Below are 25127 nucleotides of genomic sequence, written 5' to 3'. Positions count from 1 at the left end.
GTGGAAGTCCCTGGTTACCATTGTTAAATTAATCTCCACTGGTCATTAAACGAGGATCGTGGGTGCCCACAATCTCTGACCTTTTGCTAGTTTCCCCATTGACTTTGCTTGTGGGAAGCCAGCAGGGATAGGTCACTGTTCTGACCCCCTCCTCCGTCCAGTAATGACTGCCGAGACAAGCTTAACTTGAATGTATTTTAATAGCAAGAAACCAAAACCTCGGTGGCTGAAAGCCAAGCATAACAAACAGATAAGGACCTTGGCAGCAACTCAGACAAACTCCGGCAGCAATAAACACAGATAAGGCTTGGCAGCAATCCAGCCTGCTAAGCTCACAGTATTCAATCCTGCGTTGACTTCTGCAAAGAGGGGCGTGTGCACAAGTAGCTTTTTATAGTCTGGAGAGGAGCCTAATGACCACCAGCTGAGTGCAATCACCTCCAATTGCGTAATTGTTCCTGATGCCTAGTAACTCTTCGATGGCGTGCATCCAGGAACAACTCACTACAACAACTACAACTCACCTCCGGCTCACTCTCCCTTGTCTCCTCCCCACTGGTCCAAGGCTCAGGTGCCTTCTGGTGGCCAACCACCTCTCTGCGCCCTGCTCAGAATCACAACCCTGATCAGGATCCTCCAGAGCCGACTCAGAGGGCCCCTTATTGTCGGAGTCTGGTGGCAGCTCCAACAGCACCTGCTGGGCCACAACAGATCACAAACCATGATCACCTGAATGATGTATGAAATCCAAGCCAGTTGCCAAGTGCCCAGGTTGCCTCCAATTCACTTCAGGGTTGCTGTGATGGCTGGAAGGTCAAGGAGAAGTCGTAAGAATCACTTGCTCAATGGTTGTTGTTGTAAGCCTGAAAGATCACTGAATAAATGGCCATTACCAAAGGACCATATATATAAAATAAAGTGATACTATTAACCGACCTTCACAAGATTTTTTCCAGTAATACTCAAAATATATATTTAAAAAAAACAATTAGGGCAGTTAATTTGAATTAGATACCTTTATCACATTGTTTAGATTGACAAGAAATAAAATTGCATGCAGTTTTTGAAGTTAAAAGATCACTGGTTAAACCTTAAAAATGGTGTGCCTTGAAGTAATTTGTTTTTTTTTATGTCTGCAATGCATGAAACCAAGTTTTTCTGCCCATTACTGGATAGTTATTATTTTTATATCAAAGCAAATAAGTCCTTCTCTTTTAGAGAAGGGAGTGTTGATCATAATGTAAACACATTATACTGAATTTTACCTTAGAGCATGGTGAACATGGGACAAAATAAGAAGAATTGTAAAGTATATTACCTTGAATACTTGAGGGAAATGTGGCATGTTTATCTAAAAATGAAAAGCATAATTTACTACCTCTGCACAATGGCTCTCTTAAAACAATCGATGACTCAAAATAATAATTCCACTGCACTAACTCAATATTCCTAGTGCTGGGAATATTTTGGTTTGTGTTGATTTCCCTGGCATCTGAAAAAGAGTACAATAAATATCACTTGCTCTTTTAGCAAAGTCACATTAATTTTATTATTTATTACAATATTTGTGGGTTATCCCTAATAATTAAGACAAAGTAATAACTGCATATTTCCAAGATTAAAATATGACAAAGTAACATGCTGTAATTCACTTTATTTTTGTAAGACGGTAGGAAACACAATGTACAACAAGTGATCCACTAAACTGAAGTTTACTAGTCAATAATTGCTAGAAGCCCAGAGTCTAACATTCCCTTTCCTTTTGCAGTTCCAGGAAAACAATAGCAGCTTAAGGCGTTTTATTTCAGCTTGTTTAGGATGAGAATCAGAGTGGGATAACTGGATTTCAGGAATGGATTTAAGAAAAATCTTTACACTTCATGTGATGTGCAATCATGATATTCCTTTCACATTGCCTATACATCCAAAGTAGTTCCTAATCTTTTATCATTGTTCTTTTCTGAGATACAGATCTCGTCTGGAGTCTGTTGTATGGACAAAAGATCTTTAAAAACAAGTATTGACTTTTTTGGATTCTGAACTGTGGTACAGAGATTGCATTTATTTTTTTATGATTACTTTTTTTCAATGAGTTCCTTGTTCTCTCCCTTCTGTGATTCCTTCTCTCCCAAATAAATCAGAGGCAATAGAAACCCTTTCATTCGTGGAAGAATGCAGGAATTGGAATAACATTTTACTCTGCACCCAAGGAAAGCATCACACACTGTCAGTGTTCTAGTCTGGACTATAGCAAAGAGAAAGAATGGCCTCTGACCAATTCCAAATAAAATGGATCTATTGACAGCAAACTGGAGTGGAATCCTTTTGCTTCTGCTTCATTTGAATGGGGAAAGGAAGTTTACTTACAAAGCAGCAGAAGTGATGGTTGTATAAAACAAACCAGTGTTTTCTAATGTAGCTTTGCTGCTCAGTGCTACTCAGTGAACAACAGAGTGGGTTGGGGATTAGAACTTCATGGAAGTATCTTCCCATAACACTTCTTCATTTACTGAGCTTATTCTAGGTAGTTTGATAATGTGATTTTAAACCTCTTTCTTAAAATAATTGCTTAACATATATGCTTTATTTAAAATATGGATTTGGGATTACCTGTCTGCCTGTTCCTTAATATTAGAAAGTAATTGGCATCTCTAAAGAAACATATTGCTGGATGGAAGTCTAGATGAGTGATGTTCAGTTTGGAAGAAATGAAAACAGTGAATGAGTTTATGTTTGGTAAAAGATATTCCATTCTAAAACAAGCCATATGTACCAGAAAAGTATATTAACAGATTAACAGAATTGGAAGGGACCTTGTAGGTCCAACCCCCCTGCCCAAGCAGGAGACCCTACACCATTTTTGACAGATGGCAGTCAAGTCTCTTCTTGAAAGCTTCCAGTGATGAAGCTCCCACAACTTCTGAAGGGAAACTGTTCCATTACTTGATCATTCTCACTGTTAGAAAATTTCTCCTTATTACCAGGTTGAATCTCTCCTTGTTCAGTTTCCATCCATTATTTCTTGTCTGGCCTTCAGGTGCTTTGGAAAATAGCTTGACTCCCCTCCTCTCTGTGGCAGCTCCTCAAATATTGGAACACTGTTATTATGTCTCCCCTGGTCCTTCTCTTCACTAGACTAGCCATGCCCAGTTCTTGTAACCATTCTTCATGTGTTTTAGTTTTCAGTCTCCTAATCATCCTGGTTACTCTTCTCTGCACTTTTTCTAGAGTCTCAACATCTTTTTTATAGTGTGGTGACCAAAACTGGATGCAGTATTCTAGGTGTGGTCTTACTAAGGCTTTATAGCGGGGTGTTAGTATCTCACTTGATCTTGATTGACTCCCCTGGTTCTTCTCTTCACTAGACTAGCCATGCCCATATAATTGTAACAAGCCAATGACTTTGGCTCAATAGATTATCTCTTCCTATTGACAACATTTTTTTAAAGTTCTGGGAAACATTTTGGGGGCATCGGTTACTGAAATCTTGTTAATGAAAATTGCCAGTGGCAGAACCTGGATCCTTTCACGTGCAAAAAATGTAGCCTGCCATTAGGTTGATATTCTTATCTTTCAACAATCAAGTGGATTGATTGATTGCCCCTTGACAAAAGGCCATCACTGGTCAAATATGGAAATTGTTTTTTGAGAAGCGCATGGCTTCATGGTTTTCTCACCCTAACATTATTTTGAGGGAAAGCTGCTCAGAAACAGTAACTGTTCTATTATTTGGCCTGTTTCCTTGTATTATTTGGTAGATAGCCATTTGTCTGAAACGGTATAGGGTTTCCTGCCTAGGCACGGAGTTGGACTAGAAGACCTCCAAGGTGCCTTCCAACTCTGCTACTGTATTGTATTGTATTGAAGTGTATGGTATATCAGGAAGACTATGTTAAAATTCCATTTTTGGAATTGGTATCTCAATCCATAAATCCCAATTCATAAAACAGTAACAGGGTTTGAGTAAGATATTTCATGTATACATGAACAATTATGAATTAAGGCTAGCTATAGAGGTGCTCAAGGACTGAATAAGCTTCAGAGGAGATGGAGGAGAGTTTGAGAAACAGAGATTAAAGATGTGCTCAGCTATAATATTTCTAGAAAAAAATTCTTTGAAAGGTTATTCCATAGCTTCTGAAATACTGAATTTTTAAAAATCCCTATTAAGTATTTCTCTAGTCTACTTTGGATAAATACTGACATTGTAGAATGGTGGGGGTAAGGAGAATTGAATCAATTCCAGTCCGGGAATTGAAGTCCACAAGTCTTCAAGTGGCCAAGGTTGAAGACCCCTGTACCTAGGCAATGGTGATGTCACTGACAAATCCTTTTAACACAGAAGCACTTTGGAGCTTTCAAATTGGGAATATTAATTATCTGTTCCATTGTTCTGATACTAATATCTAGCTGACTGCTTTGTAATTCCTCTGGTCCTCTTTTTCCTCCTTTTTGAAGCTAGGAACTGCGTTTCCCTTCTCCAGTCCTCTAGCAATGTGTGTGTCCTTCATGATTTCTCAGAGAGCACAGAAATGTGCTCCAAAAAGACACTGCCAAGTTTTCTTCAAGCATTTCATATATAACTGATCCGGTCTTGGACACTTAAACATATTCATAGTAGCTTCTTTACTTACCTCGTATTGCCTCTTCCCACCTTTAGTTGTTCTACTTAACTGAACACAATTAAATTTTGGGAAGAAAATAGAAGCAAAGTGGGAGCTGAGGATTTCTCCACTTCCCATATCACTTTATTATCCAACCATATGTTCCTATAGCATACCCACTCCCCTCGCCCCTCTTTTATTAGTGACCTTGCCAGAGGATTTGCAAAGTATATCCCAAACACTTTCACTGCTTGAAGTACAACCCATCGTTTTGCCAAAAGTTATTTATCTTAAAAACCTGGCTCTTAAAAAAAAATATTGTAAATTCGGGCACGGTGGCATAGTGACCTGCTTTACAACTGTCAGGATTTACACTCAACATTGAAGGTTCAATTATAGTCATAAGTCGAGGACTACCTATACCAGTGTTGGCTAACCTTTTCGGCACCAAGTGATGAAATGGGAATGCGGGAGGGCGGGTGGGTGGGGGAGCACCAGAAACCGGAAGAGCAGTTCCCCGGTGCACACATGTGGGAGCACCAGAAACCAGAATAGCAGTTCCCCAGCGTGCATGCGTGTGCTGGGAAGCTGAGCTTCCGACGTGCATGTGCGCACGAAGACCAGCTGGCTGTGCATGCCGGAAACGGGAAGTATAGCTTCCCAGTGTGTGCATGTGCACCAGGGAGCTGCTCTTCCAGTTTCCGGTGAGCAATGGGCAGTACCCGGAAGAGCAATGGACACAATAGTGATACCCTGGAATTTATACAGACGCTCCAGGGTATAAGATCTCTTCTTGCAGACATGAACCTTAGAATAACATTCCTTGAGTCTTCCATTCTCTCTGCTTGACTTTTTTCTATTTTCTTCTAAGCTTCTTAGTCCTGTTATCCCTCCATAAGTGATCACTATGTTAGATTCAAGGGTTTCCCATCTTTCTTAATAAGCTGGGAATGTCCATTGCTGACAATAAAGCATTTGTGCCTTTTATTCTTATCTTGTGAAATCCCCAGTTATTTCCTGCTCACTTCCTTTTCATTATCATTCATCTAACAAATAGAGCTTGTTTCACTGAGTTCATTGAGGAAGTGCCATTCAGCCTTGTGCCATGAATCCCTGTATCTTCTCAAGTGTTTTTAAATGCCAGCTATTAATTGTGTTTACTGTCACGCTGGCAGTAACCGAAGGGCTGAGTATCAGGAAATGTGCAAACGAAGAAAATGTAAATCCACTGCTACAATTTAGGCATACCAAGTAACTTTTTATTTTAACAGACTGTTTGGTCTTACTAATATATTTATAAATCACTGCAGTTTGAAATTCTACCATGCTTTATTCTATAATGGTGAGAGGAAGAATACAGAGTATATGCCTTCCTCCTCCCTCATGCATCTCTTGCATGGAAGGAAACCTGCATATGCTACATATGTAGGACAATAAATAATCTATTTAGGATTGCCATGCTTTACCTAAATTGGAATTAGGGTTAGGTTTCATTCAAAGCTTTTGCAACCTTAAGAAGAGGGTTGCAGATGTGTCTGCCTGTCTGCCTGTCTACCGACCTACATATCGGATTTTGAGGCCACCCAATTCCAAAAAGACTCCAGGCAATTTACAGTTTTTAAAAGAACACATTAATTAAAGAACCATGACTGCCCAGAAAAAGCCATAGAAATAACATGCATGGAAAATAAATTGATAGATTCTTCACAAATCCTCTAACTTCAAGCATGGGAATGGAGCCAGATATAATAGCAATAGCAATAGCAATAGCAGTAGACTTATATACCGCTTCATAGGCCTTTCAGGCCTCTCTAAGCGGTTTACAGAGAGTCAGCATATTGCCCCCAACAATCTGGGTCCTCATTTTACCCACCTCGGAAGGATGGAAGGCTGAGTCAACCCTGAGCCGGTGAGATTTGAACCGCTGACCTGCTGATCTAGCAGTAGCCTGCAGTGCTGCATTTAACCACTGCGCCACCTTGGCTCTCCACAGGATTCTGTTCCACAGGATAGGGCCCTTTCAGAATAGGTTTGCATGGTTTTCAACATCAGTTGCATGTATGGTCCCTTGTACTGATTGAAATAGTCCAATCATGAAGTCACTAGGGCATGAGTAACCATTTGAAGGGCCACACACTTGAGGAAAGGACACAACTGGCATACATCATGGGCCCTCCTGGCCACAGCTACCGTCTGCTGTTTGAATAGTAGCTGTGGGTCTAGGACATTTCCCAAATTGCACACTTATCTTGAATGAGGAAATGCAACATCACATTATGGAGTTGCATGTGATAGATCTGTGATGGTTGATACCCTATTTCAGAAGAAGAGAGTCCCTGGAATGGTCAGCTAGTCTCTTATTCTTTGCAAGACTTTTCAGATAATAACATCTGTTTCTGAACAACTCTTTCATCAACAACGTTTTGAAAAATAATAATAATATGGCACCTTGTTATATTTTTGCCTGTCATTCTTTGTTGGAAATCTAGTCAGGAAAAAGGATCTCAATCTACTGAAGCAGAAGAAACTATGTGGTCTACTTACTCATTCCTTTGCTAGGTCGGTTTCTCTCAATCTGACTGTTCCTGCTTTACTACAAGATTCTAGTGAAAAGATTCACAGAAAAAGAAATGGCTTTGGTAGGGCCAAGGTCAATAAAATAGTGCTTAATGCAAGGAAACTGTCAAACCAAACTAAATAAATCGAGCTAGTGAGAGAGGATTGAACTGGAGTAGAATGAATGCCTGTAATACCACAGGTTTGGGGGAAATCAATGAGAAGGGGAGAAGAAATCTGTCACGGAGATAAGGCTGGAAGGAAGCGGTTTATTAGAATTGCTGTGGTGGATGAGTCAGATTCAGTCTAATTGTGATTTTGACGTCCAATTCCTTTGCTGCTTTGTTCCTAAATTTAGCTTTAAGATGGAAATGCAAAAATGCAACCTTTTCGAAGGTCCACTTATTTTAACTATATGTAATTATCCTTTCTTGAGCTTTCATATAGAAGCTATTGAAAAGCTATAAGCCTATTGTGACTGTTATTCAATATAAAAAGGTTGCATACAGATAAGCATAAAATGAGCCCATAATAGAAGCTAGATTGTGACATTGCCAGTAGGCATCTTAAGGAGAACCTCTTTCACCAGCTTATAGCGAAATTGTATTTTTATAATGCTGATTCACCTTTTGTGTGTCAGACTCAAATCTGTGCTCCCTTTCTAGAAGTATATTTTATAAACATAAAGAATAAAGAATGTTTAAAAACCAAGGGAAAGACAAGAAAATGCTGCACAAATAACTGTGAGCAAACAAAAACAGATTGATTGAAGTCTTTTTATGTATCTTCACATGATGAGGCCTATACTTCAGAATAAATGAATACTTTACCTGGATGCTAGATACCCAGTTCTTGCATGAGAATGCAGACATTTCATATGGCCTTTCCTGTTAGTGTCCCAAAAGCTCATGTGGGAAGACCGAAACTCGGCCGTTTCACAATTTGGATGTTTTCATTTTAACTCTATATTTATTTTTATTTCGTGGGTTTGCTTGGGTATTGGAAGTGCCACGGCCCTGACGTCTAATACTCAGCTGAGAGTCAGTTATGATATTTTGAGTCTCCTCAACTGCCTTTGTTTCAGTATCACCCCATACCAGTATTTTTCAAACCTGACAAGATATGTGGACTTCAAATCTCAGAATTGCTGGCGAGGGAATTCTGGAGTGGAAGTCCTAAGCTGACAAATTTGAAAAGCACTGTTCTCCATAGCAATAGCACTTAGACTTATATACCACTTCATAGTGTTTTACAGCCCTCGCTAAGCAGTTTACAGAGTCAGCGTATTGCCCCCCCCCCCAATTTTACCAACCTCAGAAGGATGGAAGTCTAAATCATGTTGCTGTAATGGATGTGCTAAAATATTTTTGACAGAAAATAGCCTGTTTTCCCTTAGCAGAATAGTTTTTAGAAAATTTTTTATATCTAGTCATGTATTCCTTTATAACATATAGGAGGAACTTTCAAAAACAGATTAAAGATAGCTGCTGCTCCTTACAAGTTTTCATTTTTAGACTGTACTTCTGCTTTTCTGAAAGAAATATGGACAATATTGGAGTGAAAATGCAGTTTGTTAAGAAAGTTTCTGTACAAGTTTCCCCCCCCCCCCCAGTTTGTATGTTCTGTAAAGCCCTAAAAAAACCCTAACTTTATGGAAAGCTAATAACTGTCTGCAAACAAGTTGCCTACACTAATTAGATATGGCTATAGAATGCCAGGATATTATGCAGTGCTGTCATGAACAATTTTAATAAAATACATTTTCATTTAAAATGTGACTGAGACTTGATAGTCGTTTTTATAATAGATTTAGTTTTTCTGATACAACAACGTGGACCATAGTTTTGGTGGAAAACTTCCTTGCTGACCCTCATCTTCTTCCTCTTATGCATGGGAAGCACAGGGCAACTTTTGACATTTTACCTATTCAAAGGATCACACCTCATTGTACTATTTCAGAATGCATGAAGATACCATTCAGGATTAATGTGGGCGAGTTAACTTCTAGTCATTTAGAAAGCTACTACAATTATTGATGACTGCCAAAATTTAAGCCTGTTTCATGCTGGCCATTAGTGACTTTTGAGCCATGAATTTCCTGGTTACAGGATAATATTGGCAGATTATCACTCCTATTAACTCCTAGTTACATAGAATAAGACTTCTATTCCAGTAAATACCCCATATTTAAGATCCTGTCAGAAGAGTAATTTTCTTAAGTATTCAGAGGTAACCTTTCAGTTTTTGCAGAAGAAGGAAATACAATATTCAATAATCCAAATTGCAGGCTCTATCCATGTTTCTTTTTTCAACTTTTGCAATTCCTGTTCTGCAGGTGTGTTGTTGTGCTGTTTAACCCCAGGAAAAACAAGCAGCATCATATTCTAAACAGCTCCAGGTAAGTGAAAACACTGAGTTTTCAATGATTGACTTGTTTATATGGTCTCGAAGTAAATGTTGAGGATTTGTCAATAATCTTCCTAATTAAGAACTGTGTCTCACTTTTATAACCTAAAATGGACAAAGAGTGCATCTAAAGTACACACACACACACACACACACACACACACACACACATGAACAATGTGTACAAAGAACAAACAAGTTTATAGGAACAGTTGAATTGGGATCACAAATTTTTTTTCCTACTCTTTGGAAATTTATTACAGAAGTGGAATGCTGCATTTCCTTTATGTTGAACTCCTGAGTATATCTTACATTGTGAATGCCAGAAATCAGGTCATGGTGATGATAATTGTGGGGAACAAAATTGTGGTTAAACAGCCGATTTCTTAATTTGGGCAATTTAAAATAATGTAAGATTATTCTGCAGTTCAGGTACTTAAAGCAGTTCAGGTACTTAAAGCATTTACAGAGTAGACTGTTGCACATTGAAATTTTGTGTTTTTTTCTTTTTATGAAATGCTGTGGAGGCCTGAGCTGTTGAAGCCTTTTTTCCATAAACGACTTCTGCCCGGATCTAACATCTGAATACATCTCTGTTGAAAAAGCATGCAAAAGCAACCACCACCTTAACAGATGTCCATTTTGTTTTGCTTTCCCGTGTTTCCCCTCATGCTGCCTAGAATTATTCTGAAGTTGAGAAGCTTAGAAATTCAGTGAATGAATGAATGAATGAATGAATGAATGAATGAATGAATGAATGAATGAATAGTCTGATGTTCAAAAGCTTTAGCAGACAAATATTTATACAACAGGCTATGTTGCTTCAACACCTAGGCAAATAAGGATGTAGTGTTTGGCTCTTGTAAAACCTTCCGTCATAGTGCAAGGAATTGTACAGGAACATCACTGAAAGTATATGGCCTTATCGTTACTTATTTTATTGAGTTGAAAATGCCAATATTGTATTGATTTTTTTTTAGTATTTCACAGTAGGATTTATTCTTTTGTACAGGAAGACTATTACGGCCCTTGCTTTTTCTCCTGATGGAAAATACCTGGTTACTGGAGAGGTAAGTTAGGATCACATGGCTCTCATGTGCCAGAAATCCAAGCATTCCTTCATATTTCAATAGTCAACTAAGGCAGGAATGACTTAAAAGCCTTACTCATGACCCGGGGAGAGAGCCATGCTACAACAAAAAAAATAGCTCCTTGCTTTGCGTGGCAGGAGGAAAGAGCCTGGGATCCAGGTGTGTAACATTGCTGTTGCCCATCTACCCTGAAAGACCAGAATTCTATACTCTATACCAGCTACTTGGAACCACAAGAAGGTGTGGATGACTGCCAACTCCCCATTTTCAATTGATAGCTAAGGTAAAGATGGTGGCAGCCAGTTGCTGTGTACCCTTCCACCTCAATTTGAGCCTCACTCTTGAACAAGCTTAACTGATGGAGGCATCATTTTAAGGGCATGGGATCTAGGCAGCTCCTCAACAGTCTCACTATTAAAAAGGCCTGTATACTTGAAACAGCATGCTCAGAAAGAACAATGTTGACAGCTGACAGCTTCAGTGCTATGGCTGCACAGAGTTTCAAGTGAAGGCAGGTATTAGGAGAGTCATCAAGACAGCTTATAACTATAAAGAGCTGGAGCTGATTTAATCCCTCTGTCGAATCAACTGATTTCTTTTTAAACCTTCAAGAACAGGAAAGGTTTTCCCTTTGAAAAATAATTATTTTTCTCCCAATATCACCAGGATGTTTTTGAGGTCCCCAAACCAGTGTCATCAGGACATTGTTGTCATAAGGATACTCCCCAGATTATCTGTGCTAGATCTGTGAGAATGTGTTGCAGGGGTCTATATGGTTTAATGGTGAACCATTAATAGTTCAATGGGTTCTTGTACAAGGGTCACATTTTGTTGATTATTCATGGGGTCTCCAATGCAAGGCTTGTGAACAAAGGTTAAAAAAAAAAACCTTATTGTGGATACATAAATGAGATTCAGGGGAAAATAAGAAGGGTTGCTGAAGTTACAAATACATAATTACTAAAATATTTTAAGAATGTCTTGTTTTATTAAATAGAAGGAAAATTCTTAATCTATGGATATATACTGATTTAAGTGGCTGGATAAATAGAAAGGAAGCTAGTTGCTCACTTGGGATTGTTTTGCAGTTAGAACTGCTGGAGAGAGACCATGTAGACCAGGGAAGCCACAGAGATGGATCTGCAAGGTCAAAACCATTTTGAAGGCGGTGTGCCTTCAGCTTTTACAGAACTTCATATTTGATACAGAAGATTTAACTGGACTGCAAACCAGTTTTGCCTTGCATTCCCATGTGCTTTGAAGCACCTCTTCCAAATCAAATCCTAATGTGTTAATTCATTGGAGAAAACGAAAGGATGATGATTTCTGCTTCGGATGGGGTACAAAGAAGCCAATGTGTATAGTCTCATTTACACTTTTTATGAGGGAAGGTCTTTTGCGGGGGGGGGAATTGAATATAGTAACAAAGATGCTGATGCTTTAGATTTGGCAGCGCTGGGTTTAGTTGCTGGCAACAAAAGTTTTCATTTTTTTTTTTTTTAAAGTACAAAGCTGAAAAAGCCAGTATTCAGTTTCTGATGTAGATCAGATATACGTACAATACTACCACTGTGTGTGTTAATGAAGGTTGAATTGGTGCTTGCTTGAAACCCACAAAAATGTTGACCGCCTCTTGTTGGATGGCTGCCATGTGTGTCCAAAGAAGCTGATTTACTAATAGACTGTGTACACAATCCCTTCATTATCTTGAATGTTTTGGAGTGCAGTTATTGAATTCAAGGGGCGATTTCACCCCACTCCCACCAAGTCAAGCAATGAACTGTAGAATGCGAGTGCTCGTCACGTGACCTGCAAGCTTGTAAGTGGGTCAACATAAGAATGATTGTGCAGGATTTACAATGTTAGACTTGAGAATGGGCAGCGACGTATCCCTGATCGCTTAAGGACAAGGCGGGAGCTTCTCTTATTCCATGAGAATCTGATGCTCGGAACATTTTGCCACAGGACATAAGACCCTAAGTTGGAAAGGCCCTTTGAGGTCAGCCTTTGCTTAATGCAGGATTTACAAAGTTGGATGCAATAACGGTATCTTTGACAGATGGCTGCTCAGCCTCTAGCCTCTCATGACTTCTGAAGCAACAGACTGCTCATCTTCTTTTGGAGTTTTGAAGCCGTACAGAACATTTTCCAACTTTAAATCAGTGGAATTAACTGTTAACTCTGTTTGACTATGCCTCATAAACACTGTAATAACTGCAATCCATTATTCTTTTTTTTTTTTAAAGTTATGCTTAGTGGCAATATAGTAAACAACGGCAGGAGGCTGGAACGGTTCACTCTATAGGGAAGAGGAACTTTAAATGGCAAGGGATTGGATAAATGTTAACACTGAGATTTCATGGTTGGGCAGCTCAGCTCTTACATGGTGTTGGCTGTAGAATTCAGTGCCTCCATCACTTCCTTCTCTTCCTTAAGCTAAGGGCAACTATTCTTCCCATTCCACTCTCATGCAGTGATTGCCTATAGTGTTGACTTTGCTTCTGCTAGAAATTAATACTTCAGGATAGTTTTGTGGGGTGAGGTATGTTTTTTTTTTCCTTTTCTTACTGCACTGTTAGATAAGTATTCATCTTGCTCCAACTTATTCTTATATATCCACAGTATATTCCTTAAATGTATTTCCCACCTCAGACTAAACATGTGAACATTTTAAGCTATCCATTACAAGAATCTTTTAAGATGACTTTAGAGATTGTCGGAGACCAGATCAGAACAGAACAGAAGAGAACATTTTATTTCGCCAAGTATGATCAGACACACAAGGAATTTGTCTCTGTACAAATGTGTTCTCAGTGCACATGCAAAGAACAGAATCGTCATCATCATCATCATCGGAGGGAGAAAAGAAGATAATAAGATATAAATGATAATATTATACCCATACTACATATACATAGATATGAGACAGCAGTGTGAGAATTAGGTGTTTAGCAGATTGATGATGCGAGAGAAAAAACTGTCCCTGTGTGTAGTTGCTTTGGCATCCAATACTCTGTAGTCTCCTCCCAAGGGGAGGAGTTGAAAAAGATTATGTCCAGGATGGGAGGGGTCTGTATAAATCTTCTCAGCCCTCCTCCTGACCCACTCAATATATAATATTTTAGTTATATTACCCACATTTTGCATATGACCTTGACATCCACATAAGTTAACATACCAGTAATATATATATATTACATCATTTCCAGAAATGTACATTTCAAATGGAGATTTTATGTTTTAGGCGGTGTCCATTTTTATTTATAAATTTATTTCTGATAAGCTTACCCACTTCTTCCATTAGAGCTGACTTCGGCTGGGTGTTATAAATTGGGTTAAAAACATGCAATATACATTTCAGTAAAATAGCAGCAAGCATGATTTATATAAAAATAATATATGGCAGAATTCAGTTCTGGGGAACTAATCCTTTTAACAACCCCTGAGCAAAAGTCAACATCTGTTACCAGAAATGACAAATACCACTCTAGACTATAAAACCTGATGAAAAAGCCATGATTTGATGGATTTTATGAAAGCCAGGAGCTATTTGGATATCTGGCAGAATATTATTTTATAGATGGGAAACATCTACTGAGAAAAATGGTCTCTGTGATGGCAGTGAAGATAGCAGACTACGAGTGAAGAGGCAGAGCAAGCCCTTTTGGGCGACCTTCAATTCAGTGTTGACTCTTGGAGACTGCTTGATGTCCCTGCAGTCGGCTTTGTAGAATTTCAGAAGTGGTTTTCCATTGCCTAGCTCCTAGGGCTAAGAGAAAGTGATTGGCCTAAAAGGTCAACCAGCTGGATTTGTGCATAATTCAGGTCATAGAACTCAGGGTTTCCCAGTTTCTAGCTGGTGCTTTAACCACTATGTCACACTGGCTCTCAAGCCCATTCTGGTGGGTTTTATTAGTGAGGCAGATACTCCTAGGAGAAAGTGGCCCTACATGCTAGATCACACAGGGCTTTAAACACAATCAACACCTTAAGCTAACCTGGAAGTTTATTGGCAGCCTTCTTTTTCTCTCCCTCTTCCATATTTTTATTTCCACAGGTTGTGACGATCACCTGTTATAGCCTTTTATGTCTCCTTTCATCTCTCCTTAACCTGTTTATTGCTCTGAATGCATGAACAGATAGGGTTATGTTAGCCTTGAATACCTAGATTTCACATAGACAGAATCTTAAAGAAAAAATCTGGAATTCTGGAATTCACAAATATTTTGTCTGTTCAGTTCTTTGCTGAACATAAGACATTAATATTCCTTTTTGTTGCTGTTGTGCAACTTAATTCTTCTGTCACCCAAGGAGATGTGGAAAAGCATGTCAGTCAGGTATTAGTGTAGTACTTTAGTATATGTTTAGAAACAAAGTTAGGTAGTTTAGTTTATTGATTAGCCCATAGGCAATATCAAAATTAGAAACAAAGTTAAATATTTGGAATAGTCTTTTACAACCAACTCAAAAGATGGTCGACCAGTGGCACTTTTCAGCAGCTTAGACAAGGTTAAGTAAGTGGTGAGATATGGAAGGTATTTCAAATTTATATCTGATAAAAAGAATTATGCTGCTCAAAAATGAGAATAGGTTGCAGTGAATTGCAGAAGCTAGAATATGATACCAAGTATGCAGTATTAGAATTCTAAAGAAATAGGCACTTTGTTGTGTCTACACACTTAAGATTGGCCTCTGCACATTTTCAAGTAGTTTATTTAAATATAGAAAACATCCTAGAATTATTTGCTACTAAATGACATTTCCCTAACAAAAAAGCCATTTTAACAGGCTTTGATTTTAAAAAGCTAATAAATTAGTGGTTTTTGTATTCTTCCTGGTCCTTTCCATACTAATACTAGTTTCTCCATTTTTGCTCTTAATAGAGAACACATAATGTTAAGCAATCATTATCCTGACATTAGCTTAAAAAAAGAACTTTCTCCAATTCACATCATAATGCTTTTGTTGCATGTCTCTGACTCCTCCTCCTCCTCCTCCTCCTCCTCCTCCTCCTCCTCCTCCTCTTCTTCCTCCTCCATAATTTAGCCATTGTCTATCCACTGCAGGATGAAGGCCCCTGCTGTATGTTTCCAACCAACCCGGTCCTGAGCTTTCTTTTGTCAATTATGCCCACAATACTTGCTGATATCAACAATCCATCTTGTTTTAGGTTTCTTTCGTGGATGCTTTTTATCAAGTGGAATCCATTCTATGACTGCCTTGGTCTACCTGCGATCAGTTCTTGCTATGTGACCAGCCTTCTTTTATTCTCTTGATGATATCATATACTTCCATTTCACCCCTAATCTATGTGCAGGTTTTTCTATCTTATCTTGTAATGCTGAGCATGTATTTTTCCATGGTTCTTTGCACCAATGGAAGGTGATACAATAAAGGAAATTGAATGGCGCATTAAATGCGATTGGCAGGCATTCAGCAAGCTAAGCATAATTTCCCCCCTATGTCCCTAGAGAAAAGTTTTCGATCAATGCTCTAACGTATGCCAGTGAAACATTGACACTAACCTCACAATTGATTGCTGCATGTATTTGACCATAAGAACAATAAACCTTGGTAGTTGAATTGTGAAGCTATTAAGCTAGTTTTATCTGTGGAAGAACTGTTAGGGAAGCAAAACTTGGAAAATGAGAGTTTCCCGCAGTCAAGAACTGTACCACTCATGTTGTTTCACAGAGTGTCAAAGCGCTGCAAAAGACTAACTTTGTTGTGGTTGAGGGTTTTGGCTTGTCTTCCATGCTTGAATAAAAGTGCATGTATGTGACTATACTCTAATGGCCAATTCTCTTTCTGCTTACAGAGCGGGCATATGCCTGCAGTCCGTATATGGGATGTTGCTGAGCGGACCCAGATGGCTGAACTTCAGGAGCATAAGTATGGAGTGGCATGTGTGGCCTTCTCACCAAGCTCCAAGTACATTGTCTCAGTGGGTTATCAGCATGACATGATAGTCAATGTTTGGTCATGGAAGGTAAATTATAGCAAGATTTTTTGTAGTCCTTATGTGAGCATAAGTGAGCTCGCAACTAGAAGTTGCATTATGATATGCCTTCAAAATACCAATGCTGTTTCCTTACAGATAATCTACTCTGAGTTTCTGTCTTCCAGTTTGAGTTTGTTCTTGCTATATATAACAAGAATACGCAGTCCGAGCTCCAAGGATTGCATGAATTCTTGAAGATAGATAGCACGTGGACTAGAGCCCTTCCTAATTTTGAAATTAAATAGAAGAATGTAATTTAGAACTTGGAGTGCAACCATTCTGATTATTTTTCATCATTTTTATTGAATTTAAAACTCAATGATACGCATTTCATCATGCCCGTAGGCCCTGATTCCTTTTGGGAAAATAGGCTTCAGCTCAAAAAGTGGTGCTCACTTCACAAAACATGTCTGATAAAGCAGTAAGCTCTATGTTTGCAATAACTGAAATGAAAGGAGGTTTGTGATGGAGCTGTATGCTAGATTTCAATGAGACAGAAATAATGTTCATTTAATGACCCTCTTCTAGCTTTAAAAATGCAATATTTCATTACTTTGGTTATTAGTATGTAGAATAAACATTCTTGAAATGGCAAAGCAGCCTAAGCTAGAAAGATTCTTGGTTACTGCTAAGGCTCACATAATGAAAGATCACAGCAAGCTGATTCGTCTCCTTTTCATTAGATAGATAGATAGATGGGAAACTGGCTAATGGTGGGTCAGGCCACTTTGACATCTCATTCTGTCCTGGTCTGCAGTGATGGATACTGATTTTGAGCTGAAGATGCCAGAAGCCTTCTGGATGTTTGGTACCGCTGCCCTTTTCTTCTCAGATTGACTGGGTCCACACATTGTACTAACTCATGGTTTATTTTAAGTACATTTAATTGTGTTAACTGTATTTGGTTGGGTCTACAGAACAAGCTAAGACAAAAAAAAATAACCCATGTTACGGCTCTGTTTGATGTTTCTTATGTTTTTGATATTCACTCTCAATGCAAAAAGTTATTAGATATTTTGTTTTAAACAACTGGTAATGTATTCTGAGTTTTATTTGGCTTGTCTTCTAAAAATAAGTGGCACACAACTACATGTCACTTCAAGGAGCAAAGTTTTGGGTATTTTTTTTATCTTTAAGGCCTTTTCAAAACATTATTAGGAGTAAATTGTGTGCTTAATTTATTTCCTGGTATAACCGAAATGTGTTCAGTTTATCTGATTATATATGAGGAATCAGAACTATAAATGAGGTTATCTCAAGGGACTAAAATGGCAATGAGTTTTGTATGCCAAATTAATGCTGGGCATTTTTTTTGTTGAAGTTAAGTGTGGTAAGCTGTCATTGTTAAGTCTGGATTTGTTCATTCTTATATAATCTTCTGCTCAGCACACTGTGCTGTTAGTCATAAATTGTTTCACTGCTTTTTATCTCTGCATGTTTATTAAGTGGTGTCAAAAGACTTTTTTTCTGACCTGGTGAGTCAGGGGTAAATTTACTTCTGGGTTTCTGATATTAGAATGCAACTCCTAGTATATATCTATGCAAAAGATTTTTCTTTCATATGGGATAGCAGGAGACTATGAGGAGTCATGTTATCTTACTTCTGCAGAATTTAAGGTTAATATCAATGCAGATGCCTAAACCAATGGAAGGCCAAGATTCTTGCTTTCTCTCATAGCTCCTTGATTTGTTGGGAGTCTTCACAAATTACCTCACCATTGGGAATCCCCATGGAGCTCTTGTGACCCAACTCATGTGATCATGAGGGAGGTAGTTGCAGGCCTTTTTCTGTCCATGAAGATTTTCTCTATTCATGCATCAGCCTTTGCTCTGTTCTGATTCTGTGCCCTATCCTCTTTACTTTACATGTTGTTACTTAGGCCAAGGATAGCAACAATCCTAGCCCAATAGTAGTAATATTTTTGTACAGTATTTTTTAATGCACATTTCAAACTTAATTCCCAGTCCCAAACTGCTACAAATTTGCTCACTTAGCCTTCATGCACACAATGGCCAAATTGATTAATAGTGTATAAAGGCAGGTAGCTCTTTAATGGTTTTTATACTCTGACGATGTTAGCTGTGGCTAATGAAAGGTAAGCGAGCAATATATTTTAAAGTTCCAGAGATTGCAATGTCTGTTTCTTTACACACACACACACACACACACACACACACAATCACTTGATCTGTGGGAGGCTGTAGTATTTCCATGTATACACTCTGGGAGGTATTGCTGTGTATTCCTAGAGGTCTTGTGCCTAAATCAGACAAATAGATTTAATTAGCAGAACATCTGACTTGCTCAACTGTCTTCTTTCCAGAAAAACATTGTTGTGGCAGCCAATAAAGTCTCAAGCAAAGTGACAGCAGTTTCATTCTCTGAGGATTGCAGCTATTTTGTTACAGCTGGAAACCGGCACATCAAATTTTGGTACCTGGCTGATAGCAAAACCTCTAAGGTAAAGGACGTTGTTGAGGCTGTTAAAAGAAGGGGAGATATTCATGACTAAGAGAATTATGTGAGATCTATGATTATTTCTGAAAAGTGTTGATCAAACCCAAAGCGAAACTGCCTTGACATGTTGTTCTTTCATACCAGGTGAATGCTACGGTCCCCTTGCTTGGGCGTTCTGGTTTGCTTGGAGAATTGAGGAACAACTTTTTTACAGATGTGGCATGCGGCAGAGGTAAAAAAGCAGACAGCACTTTTTGTATCACTTCCTCTGGTCTGCTGTGTGAATTCAATGACAAGAGGCTCCTAGACAAGTGGGTGGAATTGAGGGTAAGTAGCCTGTGGCACTTGGGGATCTGTTCATTTTGGGGTGAGAAGATCTTTCCGTTCTACCAGCTTTCTTAGCGCAGGATTTTGAAAACCTAGGACGCAGAAATGGATGTTTGTATGGGGTGATGTCTGGCACCTTCTGTATGAAAAAAATGGGATCTAAGTAGCTAGGTATGAGCCATATAATGAGGACGATCAACAATGGAACAGAAGTTGCCTTCAGATATTGTGCGCTTCATCACTGGAAGCTTCAAAAAGAGACTGGATTGCCATTTGTCAGAAATGGTGTAAGATCTCCTGCTTGGGCAGGGAGGTTGGACAAGATGACCTTCCAACACTGATAATCTGAATGTACTATACAGGTAGTCCTCGACTTAAAACAGTTCATTTAGCGATCATTCAAAGTTACAGCATCACTGAAAAAAGTGACTTATGACCATTTTTCACACTTATGACCGTTGCAGCATTCTTATGATCAAAATTCAGATGCTTGGCAACTGGTTCAATGGGACCATTGCTGTTTCCCAAGGTCATGTAATCACCTTTTACCACCTTCTGACAAGCAAAGTCAATGGGGAAGTCAGGTTCACTTAACAACAGTGGCAACAAAGGTCATAAAATGTGGCAAAATTCACTTAAATGTCTCACTTAGTAACATAAATTTTGGGCTCAATTGTGATCATAAGTTGAGGACTACCTATATAAGAATGGCAATCCTTTTCTCCAAGTGTTTGCTCCTAACTATCTTTGAGTATTAGAAGTGTACTTCATGAGGAGAAATCACTGAGGAGAAATAGGTGTTCTTTAGAAAAGTTCACCACCTTTTTTATCCGTGTGCTTTTAAATTGCATTCTTATTCTCTGTTTGATATATATTTAACTGTCACTTCCTGTAGTTTTGTAAATCTTGCAGAGTTTCACTCTGGCCAAAAATAGTCTCAAAACTGCTGGCGATCATGGCATCAGAAGGTACCTACTTCATTAGCAAACAATTAATTTTACAGCCCATTCCTAATATAAGCACAAGCTATTTTAGACCTGCTCAGTTGTGCTTGTATCCATACAGCCATGTATTAGTACTCTGCTTCAGTTGTGTAAGCAAGATAGAAAAAGAATGATTGGTTGAAGTCCACCTGTCAGGAAGAACTTTCATGTAAATTGATTTTTCCTTAGACCTAAATATTTCTTAGATCTGTGTTTCGATTTCCCAGTCTATATAGATCCTGAATGATGTGTTTTTGTTGAAAGACATTGTGAAAATCTTTTCCTCCTAATGAAATGGTAAATGCAAAGATTTAGGCCTTTTCTCCCTTTTTTAAATAAAGGAACCCACCTCCTAAGTCCTTGCTTACTCTTCAAACTGAATGCTCTCTCTCTCTCTCTCTCTCTCTCTCTCTCTTTCTTTTCCTTCTTTTTCTTTTGACACTGAAAACACCCTTCTTTCTTTTACTTAGAACACAGACAGCTTCACAGTAAGTTCTAATGTCTCTTGTTTCCGACATGCCATTGCCTTAGCACCCTTCCCATTTGTCATGGTTTTTTCCCCCCTCTCTGCAATTGTGCTCATTGCAGTAGAATTTAAAAACTGGAATGAGATTGAGTCTTCCTCAGGAATTATGTCTATTTCTTCAGTTGCTTTACATAGTGTTACTTCCCATTCCTAATACAAGGGAAATCTTTTTCAGTGAAGTATCCATACCCCTGTGTCCTAGTGTTATTGTTGAATGCTGTTGTCCTGGTCATTCGGCCATGCTCATTCCATTTCAAATCTTTTTTTCTAGTCACTCTTCTTTCCTCACTGAGCATGCTCAGTGTCCATTGATCAAATTTCGGAGTTTCTATGAAGTGGCTGTTATTTCACTCTGGTGTAGTGCTGATACAGTTTTGGATAGATGACGAGTGGCACAGATTGTCTCTTCTGCCTGTGGAATTCTGGGAGTTGAAGTCCACAGGTCATAAAGTTGCCAAAGTTGAGAGACACTAATCTAATTATTGAAAACGGGAGCTTATAATAATAGTTCTCCTACAGAAACAGTTCTGTTCTGGTAGTTAATGGAAGAATACCTCCAGTTTAGTTTTTAACCCTAATGTTTAGTGATTCCATCTCATCTTCCTTAAGTTTTTCCCCTTCTTTCTTGACTACTATTTTCTTTCATGCTTTGTTGTGTTATGTAGTGACTCATGTTGATATCTTATGTCCCCAGACTACTGTGGCAAACTGCATCTCCCTGAACCACGATTACATCTTCTGTGGCTGTGCTGATGGTACTGTTCGGATTTTTAATCCTTCAAATCTTCACTTTGTGACCACACTCCCTAAACCGCACTTCCTAGGGACGGATATCGCCAGCATTACAGAAGCCAGGTAGGAAAAGTAAAGACCCAGAAGCAACTTGTGTCAGAATTTAGCTTCGCTCTCCGTTCTTGCATTTGCAAGTACATGTATAAACCACCCAGAGTTACCTTCAGGTAAGAGGGGTGTCCAATAAATTTTACAAATAAATAAATAAAATCTTTCAGTGAGCAAGAGGGAAAGTTTTTGCTGATGAAAGGGTTTCTTTCACCTATACTAAGCTGCAACTTCTATCGTCCCCAGTCAATGCATAGCATCATGTTTCAGGAGGCTGGCAGAAATGGTTCTGGGATAAATGTGTCAACAGTCTGCCAAGGTGCAAAGCAGTGTCATGCATTAAAACATGTAAATTACTTTGTAATTTTCTGATTTAGAAATACATTGTAACTCTTCACTCTATTTCCATTTGCTGTTTTGCATTTTTTTGGGGGGTAATGTTCATTGTTTATTCTTTCCTTCCTCATCCAATTTCTAAGGCAAAGTAGTAGAATGTTTTTCTATATTGGACTCACCTTTGCTTTCAAGATGGTCTTTTTTGAGATGTCCCCTTCTCCGCACTGTATTTCTGGAGGCTTGTCTGTCTCTTGGTGATGACATAGGTAGTGCTTATTCTGCTGTTGCTGGTAATTCATGTAGTACAGCTGGCTGCCAGCGTTCCAAGTAACACATCCGCCAAAAGCAGAACTCTGAGACCAGTAGATTCCTCAAAGAACATGTTTATTGGATACATCATATTGGCACAGCCAGTGAAAACTAACTCTAAAAGTTCCTGCGGTTTAATTAAAAGAACTAAGGTTTCCCCTCCCAGATGTCACCAATCACATTGTCCAATGAAAGTAGCTGCAGGCTGCTTGGTCACTCCTGTCCGCCTTCAATTGCCACCTGTTGAGATGACCTTGGTTCTCATATTGAAACTTTTTGTTTTGACTGTTAGCTGGCCTATCTACTTCCCCCCTCCCATCCCCTTCTTTCGTTCATGGCAACTATGAGGCTGCAAAAGATGGCTTCAGCCAGGTTCTCTTCAGAGTTGATATGGTGACATTCTTGGGGTAACTCTGACTGGCCAGAATTCTGTCCCATCTCAAGAATATCTTGAAGTACAGGTAGTTCTCAACTTACAAGAGTTAGTTTAGTGACCATTAGAAGTTATAACAGCACTGAAGCAAGTAAATGAGGAAGCCAGAACTGTGTTACTAACTGAACAACTGCCATGATTCACTTAAGAATGGTGGCAAGAAGAGTTATAAAATGGGGCAAAACTCACATAACAACAGAAATGTTGAGCTCAATTGTGGTTGTAAGTCAAGGACTACTTGTAGTCATCTTGGTATATTTCTAAAGTCCCCAGAAATTAAGATCTGCCAGAGAAGGCCTTCCCTTTCTTTAGCTTGGGGAGAGGCTGAGGTAATTCCTTTTGTATATGTGACATAGAGTATCACTCAGTCAAAAAGATGTAGACTGAGCATATCAGAGGTAGCAAGGTGAAGTCTATAAATGTTTAGAGCCAGCAGCCTGCATATTTACAACATCTTCTATTGGAAAAACTAGAGTGATATTTGAATTAATACAGAGGCACATATATAAAGCCGAGGTGGCACAGTGATTAAATGCAGCACTGCAGGCTACTTCAGCTGACTGCAATTTTGCAGTTCGGCTGTTCAAATCTCACCAGCTCAGGGTTGACTCAGCCTTCCATCCTTCCGAGGTGGGTAAAATAAGGACCCGGATTGTTGTTGGGGGCAATATGCTGACTCTGTAAACCGCTTAGAGAGGGCTGAAAGCCCTATGAAGCGGTATATAAGTCTAACTGCTATTGCTAAGTCTAACTGCTATAAAGCTGACTTAGTGGCTGCCTGCATATGTTTTAATTAAATGCATAACTTTCTGAGAAAAAAATGTTTTGATATAAAGGCAAACTTCAAATATCTCAACCAGCTTGTTTTTCCCTTCCCATCTCTCTGCCCACAAGATCTATTAATGCTTTGTAAGCTTTTAGCAACTGTTCCTGGCAGAGTTTTAGCATGCACTGCCATGGTAAACTAACAGAGAGAAATAGAAATAAGTAAAAATGTACAAAGCATCTGTCTGTGTTCTTGGAACATCCTAATGAACTTTCACCCTTTAGTGACTTGGAAAGGCCAAGGTACTGTGTAGCTTAAAATATGATCTGCCAGTTTAGTTTTAGAAGCTGTAAACTTGGAAAGCTACGCACGTGCACACTGTTGTTCCTCAGCTCATTTATAGTAAGCTCCCTTTGGACTGCAGTTTTGCCTTGCATGGCCAGATTTTTATGACAGACGGAACGAACAATTAATGAGAACTGCATCTTAAAATTGGAAAGATTTGAATATGTGGAATTGCTCACAGAGCTTAGAGTCCTTTCGTACTCTTTAAAAGAATCCTCCTGTTATTGGATCAAGAAAACTGTATTTTAAAAACCTGTTTTTTAAAAAAATCTATTTAAAAAAAAATCTGTCAATTTTAGGTTTGTAATTTCTTGCCAATTTATGGGGTTTAGAGACTGAGTAAATGTATAGGTGTATGCATGTTTCCTGCGTCAGATGAGGACAGCACGTCTTCCTCTTTCTGTCTTGGCCACTTTTTACATAGGCACAACTGAGAGTGTTTTAACAAACTGCACCACTGTTTGGTTTGGTAGCAACAGTGCCTCAGATAGAAAGTCCATACAGAAAGTGGTACGAACAGCCAAGAAGATTATAGGAAACTCACTTCCCGTTATTCAGGATACTCTTATAAGCACTATGTGCTTGGAGCTCAAAGCATTGTTAGAGTACCACACATCCACTTTACGATCTGCTTCTGTTGCTCCCCTCTGGGAGGAGGTTTCAAGGTATTTCTAGCAGGACAATCAGATTCTGTAACAGCTTTGTTCCCTATGCCCATCCATTTGTTAAACTTACAAGATTTGTTTTTCTCACAATGTACATGTATACATCTGAACTAGACTGTGTTATTTCTCTGTGTCATATAATATATGTTAGTATAGGCATAGTTTTGTATTTATTTTGTCATGTTTATGTAGTGTATATTGGAGGTGGTGACCCTTTGAGAGCTGTATTCAACAAAATGTCATTTTAATGTATGCCGATTAGTGTACATTCAAAGTGACAATAAAGTTATTCTAAGTCATATTTTCCCCTGGAGTTTAAAAGAAATTGAAATGCACCGTTGCCATGATAACCAATTCATGCAATCCATTCTCTGTGCCAAGGTTGCCTGGGTATTTCCAAAAGCTCACAGTTTTATTAAATACTTGACTCTCAGTACAGTACTATTATTATTCAAGCATATATTTTTAAAAAAATTAGATG

The 25127-nt window shown here is 38.7% G+C and overlaps 1 protein-coding gene across 2 annotated transcripts in view; it reads left to right on the top strand.

Annotated features, from left to right (window-relative positions):
- Positions 1-25127, top strand: part of MAPKBP1 (mitogen-activated protein kinase binding protein 1) — an 88982-nt gene that overhangs the window by 12829 nt on the left and 51026 nt on the right. For both annotated transcript variants that reach the window (XM_032229232.1, XM_032229241.1), the window contains exons 2-7: positions 9496-9558; positions 10579-10636; positions 16476-16646; positions 18983-19120; positions 19261-19443; positions 21647-21807. In XM_032229232.1, coding sequence (XP_032085123.1) covers positions 16485-16646; positions 18983-19120; positions 19261-19443; positions 21647-21807 — 644 coding nt within the window. In that variant the 5' untranslated portion in view covers positions 9496-9558; positions 10579-10636; positions 16476-16484. The remainder of the gene's footprint in view (positions 1-9495; positions 9559-10578; positions 10637-16475; positions 16647-18982; positions 19121-19260; positions 19444-21646; positions 21808-25127) is intronic.

Source organism: Thamnophis elegans, chromosome 1, assembly GCF_009769535.1.
Source record: "Thamnophis elegans isolate rThaEle1 chromosome 1, rThaEle1.pri, whole genome shotgun sequence".
In the NCBI taxonomy this organism is placed as follows: domain Eukaryota; kingdom Metazoa; phylum Chordata; class Lepidosauria; order Squamata; family Colubridae; genus Thamnophis; species Thamnophis elegans.
Note: the sequence above shows the minus strand (reverse complement) of the source record. Positions and strands in the feature narration are given on the sequence as shown.